Source organism: Mastigoproctus giganteus, chromosome 8 (genome assembly GCF_048544385.1).
Source record: "Mastigoproctus giganteus isolate SK-2022 chromosome 8, ASM4854438v1, whole genome shotgun sequence".
NCBI lineage: Eukaryota > Metazoa > Arthropoda > Arachnida > Uropygi > Thelyphonidae > Mastigoproctus > Mastigoproctus giganteus.
In genome coordinates, this window is record NC_143582.1 from 165,476,707 (window position 1) to 165,495,559 (window position 18,853).

At 35.8% G+C, this 18,853-nt stretch overlaps 1 protein-coding gene across 3 annotated transcripts in view; it reads left to right on the forward strand.

The window, feature by feature from the left end:
- LOC150081980 (GTP-binding protein 8-like) overlaps positions 1–18,853 on the forward strand; it is a 111,912-nt gene that overhangs the window by 73,274 nt on the left and 19,785 nt on the right. For all 3 annotated transcript variants that reach the window (XM_090379877.1, XM_090379878.1, XM_090379876.1), the window contains exons 4-5: positions 5,539–5,669; positions 12,461–12,560. In XM_090379877.1, the coding sequence (XP_090236003.1) occupies positions 5,539–5,669; positions 12,461–12,560 (231 nt within the window). The remainder of the gene's footprint in view (positions 1–5,538; positions 5,670–12,460; positions 12,561–18,853) is intronic.

Sequence of the window (18,853 nt, forward strand, 5' to 3'; positions counted from 1 at the left end):
ATGCACCTTTTCTTACTCTTAGTAACCCTAACACAGCTGATGTATTTTCTTGGTTTATGTTGACTCCCCACAGTCCCTGAAATCCCCAGCTCTTTGTTTTCAAGGCTTCAACTTGTTTTAATAGAAGCAGTGCAAGAATCACTTTCACCCCTGCCTGCAGCTATTGTTAATCTGTTAGTCTATGTATTTCCTTCCCTCCAAGCTAGCAGTTTTCTGCCCCACCTGATACTCTCTTGATAATATTAGCATATGTTCTCACAACATTTCTATTTATGTGTATTCCATCCCTTTCGAAACAGTCTCCTGTGAAAAATTCTACCCCATGAGCCTTGCGCAATCTCTCCATGGCTGAATTGAATGTCAAGACTCTCATATAGACTTATTCACGACTTATTTTCAATGTTGCCCTGTACTTAAGTAAGTCTGCATGTCTCCTACTCTTAATATCATTGGTGCAAACGTGCACAACAATATCTCCTTTATGCCCTATAAAGATGATATCTGCTCTACAACATCATCAACTTTTGCCCCTGGCAGACATATTCTAGTCCTATTCCACCTATCCTTTTTGCGCAAAATACTTCTCGTTTCACTGATAATTGAGTCATCAACAACTGACTTCTGTAGGAGACATTTTGAAATAACGCAAAAAAAATTCCAAATATGTTTTGAAATACATAGGAATTTTTGTTTATCAATTAAAATACTGGAGTAATCTCTATAAACTACCATCTGCCTCTTTTTTGTTTTGTTTTGGTCAGTACCTATTTTAGGTTATATTTAGTTGTATTGTGTTTGTTTTGTATTTTTAGACCTGCCTCACTGGTGGTAAGAGAAAGGTTTACCCTGTGCCGCCAAAAGAAAAAGATCATGGGATAAACATTCTTCTTGCAAGTGGTGACATTATCTGCAGGTCAAGTTCCAAGAATCACTTTTGTAACAAGTCAGTCAGATGTGAAATTTTCTGTGCAGTGTAAACAGTTGGCTAGGAAGGCATGCGGTGGCCTGTCTATGATGTGAGGATTATCCCAAAAGTAATCAGTGGTTAATTTAAATGAATTTATTTTATGATATAATTTCCATTAAAAGCCTTCAATGTAGTCTAGTCCCCTTCACACCATATAAATTCTTCTCAACACATTGGTAATTTTTGAATGCTGTTTAATCGCCTGCTGAAGTTAAGCTGTCTGATGTGTTTGGCCACTCAGCACTTCTATATTTGTCCATACAATGGTTCCTTGAGCTTGGGGAATAGATTATAATTACAAGGACTCATATCAGAACCATTGGGGTAGTGGGACGTCAGGTAGTGCTTTTCTACTTGTATTTGGTGAGAAAAAGTGTGTGATATGAAGCCTTTCATTGTTCTGTAGTACAAGCACACCAGCTACCAATATCTGTGGCTGCTTCTGATATATTTTTGGGTGTAATTTTCTGATAAAGAAATGTTGCACTAGTCTCCAGTTATTGATCTTCTAGATAGCACACGATCAGTGGTAATGATATTCTCATAATTGTAGGTCATAGCGACCATTTGTTTCACCTTTGATTGTTGCTGGCAACATTTAGAGAGGTCTAGTGAAGATAGATGCTTTTACTGAGCTTGTAACTTCAGTTCAAAGTCACATGTAAGATTTGTGATTTCTAGGTATTACAAAATGTTGTAGTTCAACTGGAGCTTGAATTTGATCCTGGAACTGTAACTGGAGCTTAAAATTGATTTTTATTTAATGTAGGACACAAATTGCATGTCTCCTAGGTATGGTATGATATAGGTTTTACAGAAGATTACACTTCATTATATTACACCATAGCACTTCAGACTTTTAACTGCACTCGAGACAGTAAGATGCCCCCCCCCCCCAAAAAAAATGCAGAATGTGACTAATACCACCATAGGAACACGTGTGTGTGATTGACATATTCCCCATGTTTTCTTCAGCAGTGAAATCAAGGCTCCACTGAGTAGATGGATTTCTGCCAAATCAGCAGCTGCAAAGAGTCCAGGCAATGCAGACTATAAAATGTTCTCTGCCGATGTATCCTATAGGTGGCATGCACTGAAAGAAAAGTAATTTATGAGGTGAAACTGAAGTTCACTACTACTGTCACCTTTGACATTAGTGAAAAGGTATTTAGTACTTGTACTTAGTACTTGTACTTGAAAAGGTATTTAGTACATCTGTGAATGTGTATAGTGTATAATTTTGTTCTTTTATGCAAATATTAATATTTCTATGTCAACTGGTACATGGTAATTTTCTTTTAAGATTTTCTGTAATTTGTAATATTTCTGTGTTATTTGTAATACTGTAGCAATGCTGTGTATATACACTGAATAGCTGCTTTATTAGGTACACCTACTTTTTCCATGAAATAGAGCTCTACTTCAGTAACAGCATCATGTTTTAGTTCTATGAGATGTAAAACAGATTGGCAGATAAGTAAGGATGGTGTAATGTGTGCAACTCAGTGCAAAAATGGGCAAGATGAAAAATTTCAGTGAATCTGAACTTGGTATTGTAATTGGTGTCAGACATATCGGTATGAGTATCTAGAAAACTGCAACTCTGATGGGATTTTCATATAGTGTATTGAGATTAGTCCAATACCTACATAACATCCACATAGGTGATCCTGTGGTTGGAAGCAGCTTGTTGTTTCTGACCACAGGATTACCTTTTCATATGAGAGGTCAATGAGGCTAACAGTAAGTCAGTCAAATAACTGCACACATAACATTGGTAACTAAAGAGGCATTTCAAAATGTACAAATCATCATTCCTTGTCATGGATGGGTTATTACAGATGATGATCTGTAATATCCCATTGACCAGTGAGGTGGGAGAGTAGATGTGGTAGCGAGTGTATGTGCACGAGCAGGTGTCTGCTTGATTAGTATACGGCGGAGGCTAGTGGATCATGATCGCTGCAAACTTTGGATTTTCTGTACTTTATCATTGTGGATTTTGGATTTCTGAGTGCAGACACAGATGGAGGGCATAATTAATAAGGTAAGTGCATTTTTGTTAATTAGTTGTAGTTTATTTTCAATTTTTTTTTAATGTTCCCTGCCACAATATGCTGACACCAATGGTCGGGACGGCAAGGATATTGAGTCCAACAACAGTTTTCAAACTGTTCAAGAATCACAGAATATTCGATTATTAGTGATTAAAAATAAGTGTTCTTATATTTTAAAGTATGGGGAAAATCATCATATTCATAGTTTAGACTTATATTTGTTGTTCAGTGTATATTTCCTCACTGCAAAAATTGTTTCCTCCCTTCCCAAACTTTGAACTGCTTAAACTTGGGTTCTGTTAGGTCTATATTCACAAAATTTATATCAAAATACTCCTTAGGAGCTCTGCTAAAGGAAAATTGTATAACTATGGCAAAACAAGACCAAAATTTATTAGAAAAAGGACTCAAAAGTGCAAACAGTGATCAAGACGTTGAGTTGGACGACCCCTTTCTGAGAACGAGATTAATTGAGTTCTCAGAAGTGATCGCCAAATGAAGAAAATGATGAACTAGCTAGTTGTCCACCGGGACCCCCGAGGGCAAAAAGAGCCAGGAAAGGAAAGGTACAGACAGAAAGTACTGAAAATGAAACACAGAAAACTGAAGAAGAAAGCAAGTTGGAAGTCCTGGATAAAATATCTGATCCAATAAAATTGGTGAAAGAAACAAATGTGTCTTGAAGACTGCATGTTTAAACAAACAAACTGGATTACTGTAGCAAACAGACTGCAGATTGTGACATACGGAGCTGTTTTGGAAGAAAAATTGCTTGAACTAAATACCAAAGAACAAAGTGCTTAAATCTAAACTAGGAACAGTCACTGAGAAATCTATGCACAAACAGCAAAGGCGAACACCAGAAATGAGATTACTCAACCCAGACAACCCACCTAAACTAAGGAACCGAGTAGAATTAAGGAAACTAATATCATAATCTTGAAGGCTAAAAATGAAAAAATGATTCTACCCATAAGTCTAGTGAGGCTGTAAAAGAAACAGTAATTGCAAAATTGAAACCTCACTCAAAAGAAGTGAAGGTAAATACTATGAGAAACACAAAAAATAATTGAATACTGATTGAAGTAGTCACCAAGGAAGACAAGAAAAAGAGAGAAAATCACCCAGAAGTTAAAAACCTGGAATGGGAACCAGAGGAATCTAATGGGAGAAATCCCAACATAATAGTTTTTGATATTGTGGAGTCTACCCCTGAAAGGGAGCTAATGATTGACTTATATTACAAGAACTTTAAAGACACCATGACAATTGATGAATTTGCAAGTGAATTGAACCTAAAAAGCGGCACCAAAACAAAAAAAATGGACAACTCAGTGTAATAGTAGAAATCTCACCCAGAGTTTGGAAGTCATTATAAGGACAACAGAGAATCTATGCTGGCTGGACCAGCCATAGATTCTGGGAGCATTTCCCTGTTCATAAGTGGTATAATTGCCATAAGTATGGTCATACTGCCAGGGACTGCAGTCAGAAAATTCCCGTTTGTGGCCACTGCACAGTCACTTTCACTGGCCACGACTCTAAAAATTGTAACAATAAGAATCAGCAGCCAAAGTGTGCTACGTGTTGTCAGCAAGGTTGTCTGACTATTTACATAGTGTTAGGGATGTAAAATGCCCCTGTTATCAAAAGTTGATTAAACTTATCCAATGTAGAACCAATTATGAGTCAGATTGAGAACATGGAAATAACTAGGGCTCTAAACTTTGTACAATTGAAGGCTCAGTGTTGTTGTTGATCAGATCATGCTAGATTTAAATGATATAGACATTTTGGTACTCCAAGAACCCCCACACATATGTGGATACCCATGCTACGATGAATTCAGCTTTTTCCAAGAGTTAAATGGAGATTTACTTGCTATTAGAGGAGTAAGTAATAAAGTGGCTGTTCAGTGTATTAGTGAACTATATACTCTGAATATATCAAATATATTCATATATTCTGAATATATTCATAGTGGAAGTAAACTGAGCATAGTGAAATTAATAATCTTTGGGTTTTACAGGAATCTGTTAAAAATAACATTTTGGAACTGAACCTTGTGTGCACCTTACTTTTGCAAATATTTTAACTGTTTCATGCTTTACTTTATGCCCTGTGGTGTGTAATTTTGATATATGTTTGCACATATTAACACTGTGATGATACTGCTGTTTGTGATGTTGCATGATCTACTGCTGTTTGTGATGTTGCATGATCTACTGCTAGTGTTAGATCATGCAAGCTTTGAAGTACAATGATATTATTATCATACTATGAATATTTAGAACACATTTTTGATTTTTTTCCCATGTATATATCCTTATCTTCCACTGTTACCATGTGAGAAGCTGTGCCTCACTGTTATATTATAAAATATTAATATTATTAATAATTACATTATAAAATGCATTATAAAGTGTATAAATTTCACTTGTTAGCCAGTACCATAAAAAGTTTTTGTTCTGTTTTTTCATAAAAACAGCTATTGTTTTTTTTTTTCCTCCCTAGGGCCATACCAAGACATTGAATTTTTTTCTGGTAGGACATTCTTTATGTCTTATAGATATGCCTGGCTATGGCTTTCGCCAACCTGAGTACTATAGCCACAGTGTAGGTGAATATTTGAAGAAAAGAAAAAAGTAATATAAGAACTTCAATTTCTATTTTATAGAGATAACTGTTTACTTAAATTCATTTTTTTTTTTTTTTGTTATTTTTTATGGTAATCCCAAATGTGAAAGGTTATTAAACCCAGAGCACTCTAATATTCTAGACCAGCTAGCAGGGAAGAAGGAAAAAAATTTGTAAGATAGATTTAAATGTTTGTTGATATAACAATCACTTTAATTGCATTGTAGTTGAAGTTCAAGTGATGAGATGGATACCAACTTTAAACAATAACAATAATAGAGATAATTAAACAATAACAATGTAAAACAGAAATTAAACAATAACAGTGTAAATCAGAAAACTTCAAAATATTTGAAATATTAATTAATAAAACATACATGTCACTATTTAGCTCTTGCAGGTGAACCTTATGCTACTTTTGTATTCTGAACAAATGTATCGATACTTGTACCATAATTTCAACAGAACTTGTATATAAGTTGCGTGATTTGTGTCGATATGTAATTTATGAACTTGATTATATTTGTAGATACAAGTGCTAATACAGATCTCAGTCTGGAACAAAAATGTCACAAACTAAGTTGACAAATGCCATCAGATGTGGAAAATTTTCTATTTTTAAGTGGATACATATTACTTTTGGCAAAATCACATGGAAAGAATATGTAGATGCTGGCAGTGTGAGTTTTTGAGGAGAAGAGAAACACATTTCATATGTTATATTAATGACAAACCTCCATTAGAAGGCAGAAGAGTTTGCTTTAAAAATTATGTTAGAATGGGTATTGCTAGTTTTGAAATTTTCTTTAGTTGATGCCACATATTTTAAAAGAGAATACTAAATTTAGAGAATTGACATCACAGTGGTCAGTTAGCAGTAACCTTGAAATTTTCAGTGATTGTTGACTCCTTTGCCACACTAATGCATATTCATTTGCTTTCCAGAAGAAGTAGCATCTGTAACATTTAAATTTATGTGAAGCTATGCAGTGCAGCAATTGCAAAATGAGATTGATGTTATGAGATGAGTGCTGTTTAGCCATCTACTAGAAGTAAACATGAAATGAAAGAGTGATTGTTTCTTGAGCACTGCAGTCAAGGTCAGTGGAAATTGCCACCATTTCAGAACTTATATTGAGTTGAACTGCACGTCTCTTCTGTATCTGTTGTGGAGGAACGATGAAACAAAGAGCAAAGTGTGTTCAACCGAGCAAAGGTGCTATGGAAACATTTCAAATGATGAAGCAAGTGTATGGAGAAAAATCTCTATCTCGTGTATGTGTGTGTTTGAGTGGCATAAGCATTTCACCCATGGAAGAGAATCACTGGAAGACAATGAATGTCTGGGCCCAGCAAAAATGGTTTGAACATGGGAGTTGATTGAAAAGGTACAGGAAATCATTACCAATGACCGATGTGCAACACTTTGAATGAGTTCAGAAGATCTGTGCATTAATAAGGAAACCATTTGACAAATAATAACCCAGAATTTGAAGAAAATGAAGGTCTGTTCACAGTTTGTTCCACATTCATTAACATATGGTCAACAAGTTGAACACTGCAGAGAACTCATTGAGGCTGCCGAAAGCAAACCCAACTTCCTGAATTTGATTGTTTCAGTACTGACCTTGCAACAAATTGACAAAGTGCATGCAGAATGGAAGTCAGCAAACTCTCTCAAAGCCGAAAAAGTTTGTCAAGAAAGGTAAAAAATCAAAACCATGCTCATCACTTTCTATGATAGCAAGGGAATTGTGCACAGAGTTTGTGCTCATTGGCCAAAGTGTTACTGCTGCCCACTATTTGGACATTTTGAAATGTTTATTGCAGAGAATCTGTTGTGTGTGGCCTCAGTATGGAGAAGGTGGCAGTTGGTTTCTCTTGAATGGCAGTGCACCAAGCCACAAGGCTCTCATTGTTCAGGAGTTTTTGGCTAACAAAAATGTCTGCATACTGTTGCACCCAATGTAATCACTAGACTTAGCCCCGTGTCACTTTTTCTTTTTTTTTTCCAAAGCTAAAGGCACCACTGAAAGGCTGCTATTTTCATGATGTCAACACCATTCGAAGAGCTGTGAAGAGACTATTGAACAGTATACCACCCGTCATTCCAGTTGCTTCACAATCGTTACATGCAGTGTGTGGATGGAAGTTACTTTGAATAAACCAAAGTTAATTTACTCATACATGGGATCATTATTTTTTTCTGGTGTCAGTCATTTTCAAATTGCTACACTATATATTATAACAACATCGTCTGATGAAATTAAAATAAATATTTTTTTTTTATCTCAACAAATTACAAATTAACAATATCATCATTCCATGGAAAAGCCTGAAAGAAAGAAAGTCTGCCACATCAGACTAATTTTGGCATGCCAGGACCCAATGATTGCATATGTATGTGTAGTACATTAGAAATCAGAATAGGTAGTAAGGAAGTTGGTGGATTAGAATTGCGGGAAATAGGAGGTGAGCAATTTATGTAATCAGTTTGAATTAATTGATTTCTGCTTTGTAGAAGGTGGTATTAAGTTTTTATTTTGTTTCAGCTAATATTAAGCGATATTTTATATCTTTTAAAACATGCAATTAATTTGTAATGTTCTCGCCATATACACTAAATTCATCCCTCGTTCATCATTTGGCCATACTCTCACCAACTATTTTCATATTTTCCACAATATTTTCTATACAATCTTGTTTTTGATGTTTTCTGTAATTAGTATGAAATTGACTTTGAGAGGTTTGCATCAATTCAGTGTGAAGTTGTCTTAATCCTATTCATTTCAGATGAATGCTGTGTCTGAGTTAAGTTTCATAAGTAGGTTGAACCTCCTCAGGATAATCAGAATGTTGTTTGCTCTCGGCGGAGGTCTGAAATGGAAAAGAAAGTGAAAATTGTTTTAATATGGTTTACACTGTGATAAATATTAAATTTGTTGAACAATATTTTCTTTATTTCTTCATTCAAGCTTACACAAAATGAATCTGAGTGATTATTAACAGCAAATGACAAAATAACATTACCGCCATCTTTTTGGACTGCTCTGTGACTATGTTTTTTGAAGTCTGTCTTCTAACTCCCCCCATCTCCAGTGTTGGTGTTCCACAAGGTTCATTTATTTCTCCCACTCTTTTCCTCTTGTATATTAATGACCTTCAACTGACTGGAAATCCTTTCCATAGTTTTTCTGATGGTAGTGCACTGCATTCTGCCTTCAATTTTGAGAAACCTTGTCCTGCACAAACAGCTTCAACTTTTCAAATACTCACCACCAATTCCTTAAATTGTGATCTGCAGGTAATTTTGCAATGAGGAAAAAGATAACTTAATTAATTTTAATCCTTCTAAAACTCAGGCATGTGTTATATCTTGCAACAAAGTCTACTGCTCCTATGCTTCCCTTCAATGACACTGATTTCTAGATAAGATCACCATACATCTGTTAGGGATTACCCCTGACTTCTAATCTCTCTTACCATAAGCACATCACGATTATTGCTTCCTCTCCTTCTATAAAATTGGGTTTTCTCTTTCACTTTCAGTGTCATTTTCCTTCTAAACAGCTGCTCACTTTGTACAAATCTGAAATCTGGCCTACCATGGAATATTGTTCCCACATTTGGGGTAGTGCTCCCAAAACCTCTCTCAGGCTTCTAGACTTCATTCAAAAGAGGACAGTCTCTCCACTTTCTGCCTTATAGATGTTCTATTACATGCCTTTTTTATAGATACTTCAATGGGCACTGTTCTTCTGAACTGGCTCCATTCTTATTCCCCCATTCTCTTCCAAACCAGTCTAAATATGTGCTGCAACCAGTCAGCATCCATTTACTAGCTAACTTCTGCTTTCTGGATTAACCTTTCTCACATGTGTTTCCTAAAAATTACAGTATACAGAAATTTAAGTCTAATGTCAGCAAGTGTCTTCAGTCTTCTCAACCTCCAACTGATGCATGGAACTAAGTACTATAGGTTCTGACACCTTTCGTGTTTGGGATTTTCATAAAGCTGGAATTTATGGCAGAATCTCCAGTGGAAGGCTCTTCGAATGTATGTCACTGTATGAAAAATTGTTGAAAAATTTATTTTGTATACTCCAATCAGCTGCACTTCCTAAAAGAACAAAAGAAACCCATTTGTATTTTTCCATTTACCTTGGAAGAAAATGCCATCAGACTGTTTCTCTAGTTATTATTTTAAGAATTCTTAGCAAAAAATTTTAAATTATATAATATGTTGAGCATGATGATTTCTTGAAAATGTTTTTGGAATCTTAGTGGTGCCTTCTGCAAGACTCATAATACAATGAAGCTATAAAAGCATCTACTGTTACTTGAGCTATGATTTATATTCACAATTATCTCTGCTGGTTATACACTGCCTAGTATATTTGATTGTCATGATGCAGATGGGAATATATCACCAGGTTGATATATTCCACAGCCATTACATAGAATATATGTAGAACAGAAAGGAGGACTGATCAGAAGGACCTGTGTGTTAGTTGGAGAGCATTTTGGAACTAGTTCTTTAGCACTTGACATTTAATACATTTGCAATTTAAATAATATAGAATGGATGTATTGTAGTATACAAACCTGTCTTTTGATAAAAAAAAAAAAAAAAAAAAAAAAAAGGTTAAATTTTCTACTAGGAAGAGAGTGAAAGAAGCCAAGCATTAGACTTATAGGGTTATTGTAAAGGTGAGATAGCCTATGTTCATATCAACTAGGAGGCATGGGTGACCACTGTTGGCCCAGCAACTGCTGCTCTGTCAACTGTCTGTCCACTCTTTGAACACCTTAACTACACCATTCTGCAAACAGCCCACAAGATTTTGTTTCTGTAATGCTGCCACCCTTTGACCAGTGCCTGACAATTATCCTTTTTTCGAAATCATCCAGATAATGTCTTTTGCCTGTATCAATCGAGCTTCGTATGGACCACATGCCACAAACCTTTAGTATCACATTTACTGGTTCTCATTGCAACAAGTATGCCACCTGGTGGGGAGGAATGGCTGATTGCTAAAACATGGGGGTGGTCATAATGTTTTAATTGGATAATGTGTATGTTGTATTTGTGAATTGGATGTTATTTCTGTGGTCAGCTGCTTTCTGCTGTAGGATGGAAAACCAGTTTGCAGGAAGTGGGGGAGCATCCATCCCTCATTTAATTATGCACCTGACCATAGATTAAAAAAAAATGTCCACCAAAGATTCTCCTTAATAGAAACTTAATCTGCCCTTACCTATACAGCGTAGAAGGAACAGTGTTCATACCCCCTGCACCTGCTGTAAGAAGCTTGAAATGAATACTTAACTGTGCATAGGATCCTTTTTCAAAAGTTCTGACATGTAGGGAGATTAAAATTATATATGATTTTTTTTCTTTTTATTACAGATAACTGAGTTATTTATGATTACTTTTTATTGTTGTCGGTAATTGTGATTTATGTATTTCAAAATGTTTTAGATTTGAAATACATACAGTGTATGCTGCTGTATTAAGGTCAAATGATCAAAATACAGTGTATTTTGATCATTATCCATGATCAAAATACAGTGTATTTTGTTCATGGATAATGTTATCCTTTGTGCAATATTATGATGTCCCAATCAGACACATGCTAATACTTATAAAAAAACACGTTGTTTATTGTAATTAGCACTTTGATTTTTGTTATTGCTTTTTAGCCTTGTTGTGGTTTACACATGTGCAGCCAAAGGGATTACATAATGTCCCGATTTGTTCTTGAACACCATCACATTATTGCTTCATACTGTTTGTATGATAGTGAGTTTCGTTACTAATTGAAAGAATGTATCTGTATTCATACCAGTCTTACTGTTTTATAGTAGAACAACATTAACCATTTTCTAATTTTTGATTTTAATATTTTCTTTATTTGTTTAATGGTTGTATGGATTTCCAGAAAAATTATGATACTTTTGTTTTTATTAATAATTTCTTGATGAAATAGTGGACAGTCTAATTGAAGTATTTTCTATTGCTTTATTTTAATGTTCTCTTTCTGTCATCTTCTACCTTTTTATGTACAAATTTCCACTCTGTATAAATAAACGACACTGAACATTTGCATTTTTCCCCCATAAATTATTGTTATCAAGTAAGTTGTGTCCCGAAGTGATAACAATAATTGTCGTCCACTGTATTTCAAAATATTTTAGAGCCTGATACTATTCAGATGACATATCACTTCAGCAAAAAGATGGATAGGATTTTTAAGTAGTTAGATATCTTGAAAATGTGCTAGGCTCTTATAGGAGGAATATCTATAATTAGCACCACTTGCAAAAAGCCCTTAGATGTCAGGGAATATATTACATAAAAATCATTATAACAGCCAACTAGACAAGAAAATTTTAAAGTAAGTCTAGTTTTTGTATTTTTATTTTTATATATTCATTTACTAAAAACAGTTATTTTAAAATTTTTCTTCTCTGGTTGTCTGTTGCAAGAATTTTTTTTACGTAGCCATTTCATTAAATAATGATAATTTGAAAATTTTATTTGCATTTTTACATGGGAAACCATTATTTTTCTATTTTAGTTAATATTTAGTATGGTCATTTGTATTCATAATTTTTACTGTTTTCTGAAATTCAGTAAATTGAGAGAATACTGAATTCTTAAATGATCAACAAGAATATTTTTTAACTGCCATTCAATATGAAAGTGGCAATTGACTTGCATAATTTTCAGTTTGTTGATATCAAGTTCTTACTAGTCATTCTGTTTATTATGGCTTAGTTGTATTTATTATTTCAGCCTTCAAAAAGTGTTTGTCCTAATTGATGGAAAGGTGGGAATTCTAGATTTGGATAAGGCTACTTTTGGAATGTTGGAGGACTTAGAAGTTCCCTATGGAGTAAGCTTTATTCTGTTATCTTTTATTAAAATTAGTGATTTTAGACGTTTCAGTTATTTATATTGCCATCCTCCACCTAAAGCATGTAAATTAAGAATAAGAGAATGCTTTTAAAAAAAAATCAGCTTGAGTAATGAACTAATCTTCTGACCTTAATAAGAAAGTGTGTTTTTCTTCTGCCTACATTACTCAATTGTGCCCATCTTAATTGCCCCTTGCAGAATTGTGTTAATTTTAATTTTTGAACCATTTATATCTATGCTGTAATGTGGAACTGTGTAGACCGTGTTATTATACTATTAACCCTTATGTGATAGTCAGCAGCAACCACAATGTCATCAGATGGGTAGTTTCCAAAATTAGAAACTACACTTCCAAAATTACCCAAAAAACATTGGGTATTTTTGGTTAAGAAACACATACAATCTAAGGAAGTGCATCCAGTTGATGTTGGTGAACAATGCAATGTTGAGTCTGTTTGGTGTGACATAAACACTGGGAAAGGAAAAATGAGAGTAGGTGTGTGTTATAGGCCTAATGAGTGTGATGAGTATAATGAGCAATTGTGCAGAAAAATATAGTGGGCCAGTAAATCAGAATGTCTTATAATTGGGGGATTTTAACTTTCCTGATACTGACTCTTTTATGGATTTATTGGATGACTGTTTTCTACAGAAACATATTCGAGAGGCAACCAGAAGGAGTAATACTCTTGATCTGATTATCAGCAGTGATTATTCATGCATTTATAATTTGCAGATAAAGGAACCACGGGGTGACAGTAATCACAATGTACTCGTGTGGGAATTATTTAAAGATGTAACTACCATCAAGCTAAAGGGAAGGGTTTTGCTTTTGTAAAGGTGACTCAGACAGTTTTTAAATTCTGTACAGTGGGATCAACTGAGGATGTTATCAATATTGAATTCTGAATGGGAAGCCTTCAGTGACTTAATTTTGGAGGCTACTAGGCTTTTCATTCCAACTAAGAAATACTGTTCAAGGTTTAGGCCTAAATGGATGTCAGATGAATTAATGAGGCTAATGGCAGAGACGAAGAATGTATGGGATGCATATAAAGTATCAGGCGATACAGAAGCCTATGGCAGGTATAAACTAGTCTGTAATCAAGTCACAAAGGAGGTTAGGCAGGCGAAGGCAGATTATGAGAAATCTTTGGCAAAGAATGCAAAGAAAAACAGCAAGGAGTTCTTTACTTATGCAAACTGTAGAAGGAAAGGGATGAATCAGATTGGACCACTTAACATAGATGGGTTGACTATTGATGATCATGCTCAGGTAGCTGATAAACTGAATGAGTATTCTGCATCTGCATTCACACATGAGGAGTTATTCAATGATGGGAGTGCCAGAAGTTTATCAAATGCTAACAGGGAGCTAAGTGATTTTGTAATAAGGGCAGAGTAGAGGAGAAATTGTTGAAGTTAAACATAAGGAAGGCACCTGGGGTGGACGGGATCTATCCAGTTATATTAAAGGAGGCAGCAAAGAAAGTAAGCAAATCGTTAGCCATAATTACGAGAGCTTCCTTGGACTCAGGGGAGGTTCCCATGGACTGGAGGTGTGGAAATGTATCATCAATTCACAAAGGAGGTTCAAAAGGTGACACAAGTAACTACAGACCTGTTAGTTTAACTTGTGTTCTGGGGAAAATAATGGAATTGCTGGTTAAAGAAGCATTGCAGGATCATCTAGACAAGAGTGCAGTAATAGTTAAGACAGCATTCATTTGTCAAAGGGAGGTCTTGTCTGACCAATTTGATTGCTTACTATGATGTGGTCACAAAGGAACTGAATGCCAAAAATAATTTTGATATCATATACTTGATTTCAAGAAAGTTTTTGATACTGTTCCAAATGGAAGACTGCTGTACGAATTGGAGAGGTATGGCATCAAGGGTAAGCTGCTACAATGGATAAAGGGATGGTTGAGTGGGAGACGACAGAGAGTGGTAATCAATGGACACTGCTCTTCGTGGACAAATGTTATTAGTGGAGTTCCCCAGGGTTTGGTGTTAGGTCCATTGTTGTTTTGTATATTTATTAATGATATTGATGAAGGTATATCAGGTTTAATGTCGAAGTTTGCAGATGATACAAAGGTTGGCAGGGTTGTTAATGACAGTAAAGACAGTATGCTACTCTAACTGGATCTAAATAAGTTGGGCAAATGGGCTGAGAAGTGGCAACTGAAGTTTAACATTGACAAATGCAAAGTACTGCATATGGGTAGCAATAACCCAAGAGAAACGTACCAACTGTGTGGTACTACACTCAGGGAAGCGAAAATTTAAAAAGACCTGCAGATAATTGTGCAGTCAAATATGAAGTTTGCTGAGCAGTGTAGACGGGCAGTCAGGGTAGGTCATGGAGTCTTGTCAATGATATATATAGGAATTTTGCTAGCAGTTACAGGGAGGTGATTATCCCATTGTACAAGGCAATGGTCAGGTCACATGCAGAGTACTGTGTAAAGGTCTGGAGGCCTCGTTTTAGGAAGGATGTAGAGTTGCTAGAAAGAGTACAAAGAAGGGCAACAAGATTGATGAGGGGAATAAAGTGGTATGCTTACCAAGAAAGGCTTCAGTTATTCAAATTGCACCACGTGGAGAGAAGGCACCTGCAAGGTGATCTGATTATCTGATTGAGGTGTATAAGGCCTTGAATGGGATGAGCAAGCTAAATGCTGATTGGATTCTTCCTCTTGCTCAGATTAAGAACTTGAAGGGACATAGATTCAAATTGAGGAAAGACAGTTGTAGAATCGATGTTTTGCCCTTAGCCAGCGGGTAGTTGATTGGTGGAAATTTGCCCTTAGTGAGTGGGTAGTTGATTGGTGGAACAGACTTTCATCTTTTGTTGTGGAAGTTGATAGCCTAAATAAATTTAAGGTTGAGCTGGACAAACATTTGGAACAAATGGAGGGGTTAAATGAAGGGTTTTTTTTTTTTTTTTTTGCTGATGTTGCATAAGCTTGCTTTCTTGCATCATATGCCTCTACTAATGCTAATAAAGTCCATGAAAGAGAAGGCTAAAAATTATATCAATATGCTTACTCACTTCACCCACAAAGACTGGGGTCTTAAGGGACCTGCACTCTACCTTCTTTACTCAGCTGTTTTTGTACCATTCGTAACATACAGCGCTGCCATATGGTTCTTTTTTTTTGTCCATCATCAGCACTAGGAATGTTATCCTGCAGATACAACAGTTGATGTTATTAAAAATGACTCGGGCTGAACGACTTCAACAGCAGCACTACAAGTATTAACAGGCTGTATCCCCCTTGACCTCCAAGTGGCCTTCACAGGGCTTTCACATGCTATCAGAAAGAACAAAGAAACTGAATTCCTGAGGATAAAAACTATTGCCGATACAGACCCGATACAAGAACTCCGGCATACTTGGCAGCAACTTGTTTCCCTCTGGCAAATCCATTGAGATGATTCCACCAAAGGCAGTACTACCAAGCTATTTCTCTTACCTCAACAAACAAAGACTTGGCTTGTTCTTCCCTAATTTACATACTACCTTTCTTCTGACAGGACATAGGTCATTCAAAAAGCGACTTCAGGACTTTGGGCTTGTAAACAATTCCCGTTGTGTATGTGGAGAACTGGACTGCCACCATGTAATGCACTCTTGTAACATCTACCTGGAACTACGTAATCAACTGTTACTTGATCTAAATTTAACCACAATCCATCTGGAAAGCAACTTGTTAAAATCAAAAGAAGCATTTTTTGCTTTTAGCAGCTATACCTCAGCAGTCTTCAAAAGGCATTGGTATCATCTCTCCATGTCTGACTCCACAATGTAGACATCTAGACCGGACGTTCCAGAAACCGCTATGATCTCTACTCTTCCCTCATCACCGGCCACTATCAGAACTGAATGAATACCCAACTGGACATCTTCCTCATAACAATGATGGCACTGAACTGATAGCAATCAACTCAGTCCACTTCCCATTGTACCTACCTAACTTTGCAGACCTCCCTTGTTCTGCAAGCTGTCTTCCTTTCCCTGGTCTTCGTTGGGCTCCCAGACCAAGGGTAATTCCTACTTCTCCCTTCCCACCTCTTCTTTGCACTAGGGATGCCTTCTTTCCCTATCCGCCTGCTTTTGCCTACTTTGACTCCACCACTTGTATTATCCCCCCCCCCCCTTTTTTTTAAATATTTGGTCTCTATCCAGAAAGCTCAGGCAATGCTGACGGAGATCAGCCAGAATACGAAGGCAGCCTGGCTCACCTCCCATTGGTGGTGGCAGGCAACGTAGGGACCCTGTAGCTAAGTAGCCAGAAACACAACAGAACATAACATAATACAGGTGACCCCCGCTTAACGCTGATAATTCGTTCTGGAAAAACAGAGCGCTAAGTGAATCGGCGCTAAGTGAGCGCCGCATTCCCATAAGGTAACATATGTATTTGTGAGTTGTGGTCGGTGCCATAGGATATTTCCTAATCAATAATAAATGGTAGTGAAAAAATGCACAAACGTCGGGTAAAATATTTAATATTCCAATATTTGTACATATAAAATATTCTGCATTACATACATATATAATTATGTGGTAACTACTTACGTATCAAAAGTAAACTTAAAATTCCAATTAAAATAATGAATTTAATTGATTTTAATTGATCTAATTTAATTGATGAATTTAATCATGAAAAATGTGTCGATTTTGGGTTGAACTTTGGCCCTCTTCCAAATAAACTAAAAGGGGTATTAATTTTAAATCCCCCACAGCATTACCACCCAACAATAAAGTCAACCGATCCTTCGCCGCTTTGAAACCTGGCATGTTTTTTCTTCTTTCAATATGAAACTTCTTTTAGGCATTCATTTGCACAAAAGTTGTGCTTCATCTATGTTAAAAACTTGTTGAGAAGTATAACACATAATACTCCTCTTCAATAATTTTAACAAGTTCATTTTTGAAAGTTTCGGCTCCTTGATCTCCACTAGCGGATAAGGTAACAGTTTTAAATGGTTCCACATTTTTTTTTTTTTTAGGCGAGTTTTCTTCAGATTATCATATTGGCTAATCTCTTTTTCTCTCTCTCTTTTTTTTTTTTTTTTTTAATATTTAACAACTGAATTCTGCATTGCAATATTATCTTCAATAAAATTAGCTAAAGTCTTTCCATTTCAATCCTAATAGCTGGCGTAGTCCTAGTTGCTTTCAGTGGAACAGCTATTTTTCCTGCTACTAAAATTAATTCTTTATTTTTTTATAATTGTTCTTACAGTTAAAGTTGCAAGTCCTAAATTATGGCACACATCCGCTTATCGCTGACCAGAATCGATTCGCTTCAAAATGTCTAATTTAATTTTCAAATTCAGTCTTTTTTTTACATTTATAGTCTTCGTACTGCGCCCAGATGTTGTTGCTTTTTCATTCTTATCAGCCATTATTAGCTCTTCGAAAATGTAACTGTGTTGGTTGCATTAATTACGATACAACATTCAAGTAAACTGTCCATTACGCACGATATCTAATACTGTACTGAGTGATGGCTAGACCTCAGATAAATGCATATAACACAAATATTACATCAATATACTTGATCATTTTTTAAAATGTTGATCTCAGAACTACGTAACAAGTCACTGTACTGCAATTAAATTAGCGTGCGAGAAAATTTCACTGAGCATGGGAAAATTTCTCAAATCGGCATGGGAAATGTTTTAATGCTGTTTTGCTATTCATTTTCAAGCTATTGACTCCATCAAATGAAACAATTTCATTAAATATGCCAAAAATGCAATCTGTAAAAGAGTGTTATAGTCAGATACGGGTTATAATATAAGAACAGCGTTATAGTGAATCAGCGTAAAGCGAACCGCGTTATAACGGGGGCCTGCTGTACTGCATAAACCAGACACTACACTTTTTTCTGGCTTATGCAGTAGTTCTGCATTCCATCACAGAGTATATACTTCGCAGATGGTGGAAACCATAGGTGGCACCTAACCCTAAATACTATGCCACTACTGTTGCTTAGTGGCTCATTTAATTTAAGATCATTAATACATGATGAATCACTGCTAATAATAAGATGATTATTGTTTTCTCTTTTAGCCTCTCTTGTTTGTTGGTATACAAAGCAGTTGTCAAGCAAATTCAGAAGTGCTTGCTACTGAGTGAGCTGCCAACCCATGAATTCCAGTCAATTATCTGGACTAGTTAAAATATCCCATAATAGGACTCGATTTGCTGGCCTATTCTGTTTTGTCTGTATATTATGTTTATCTATATTG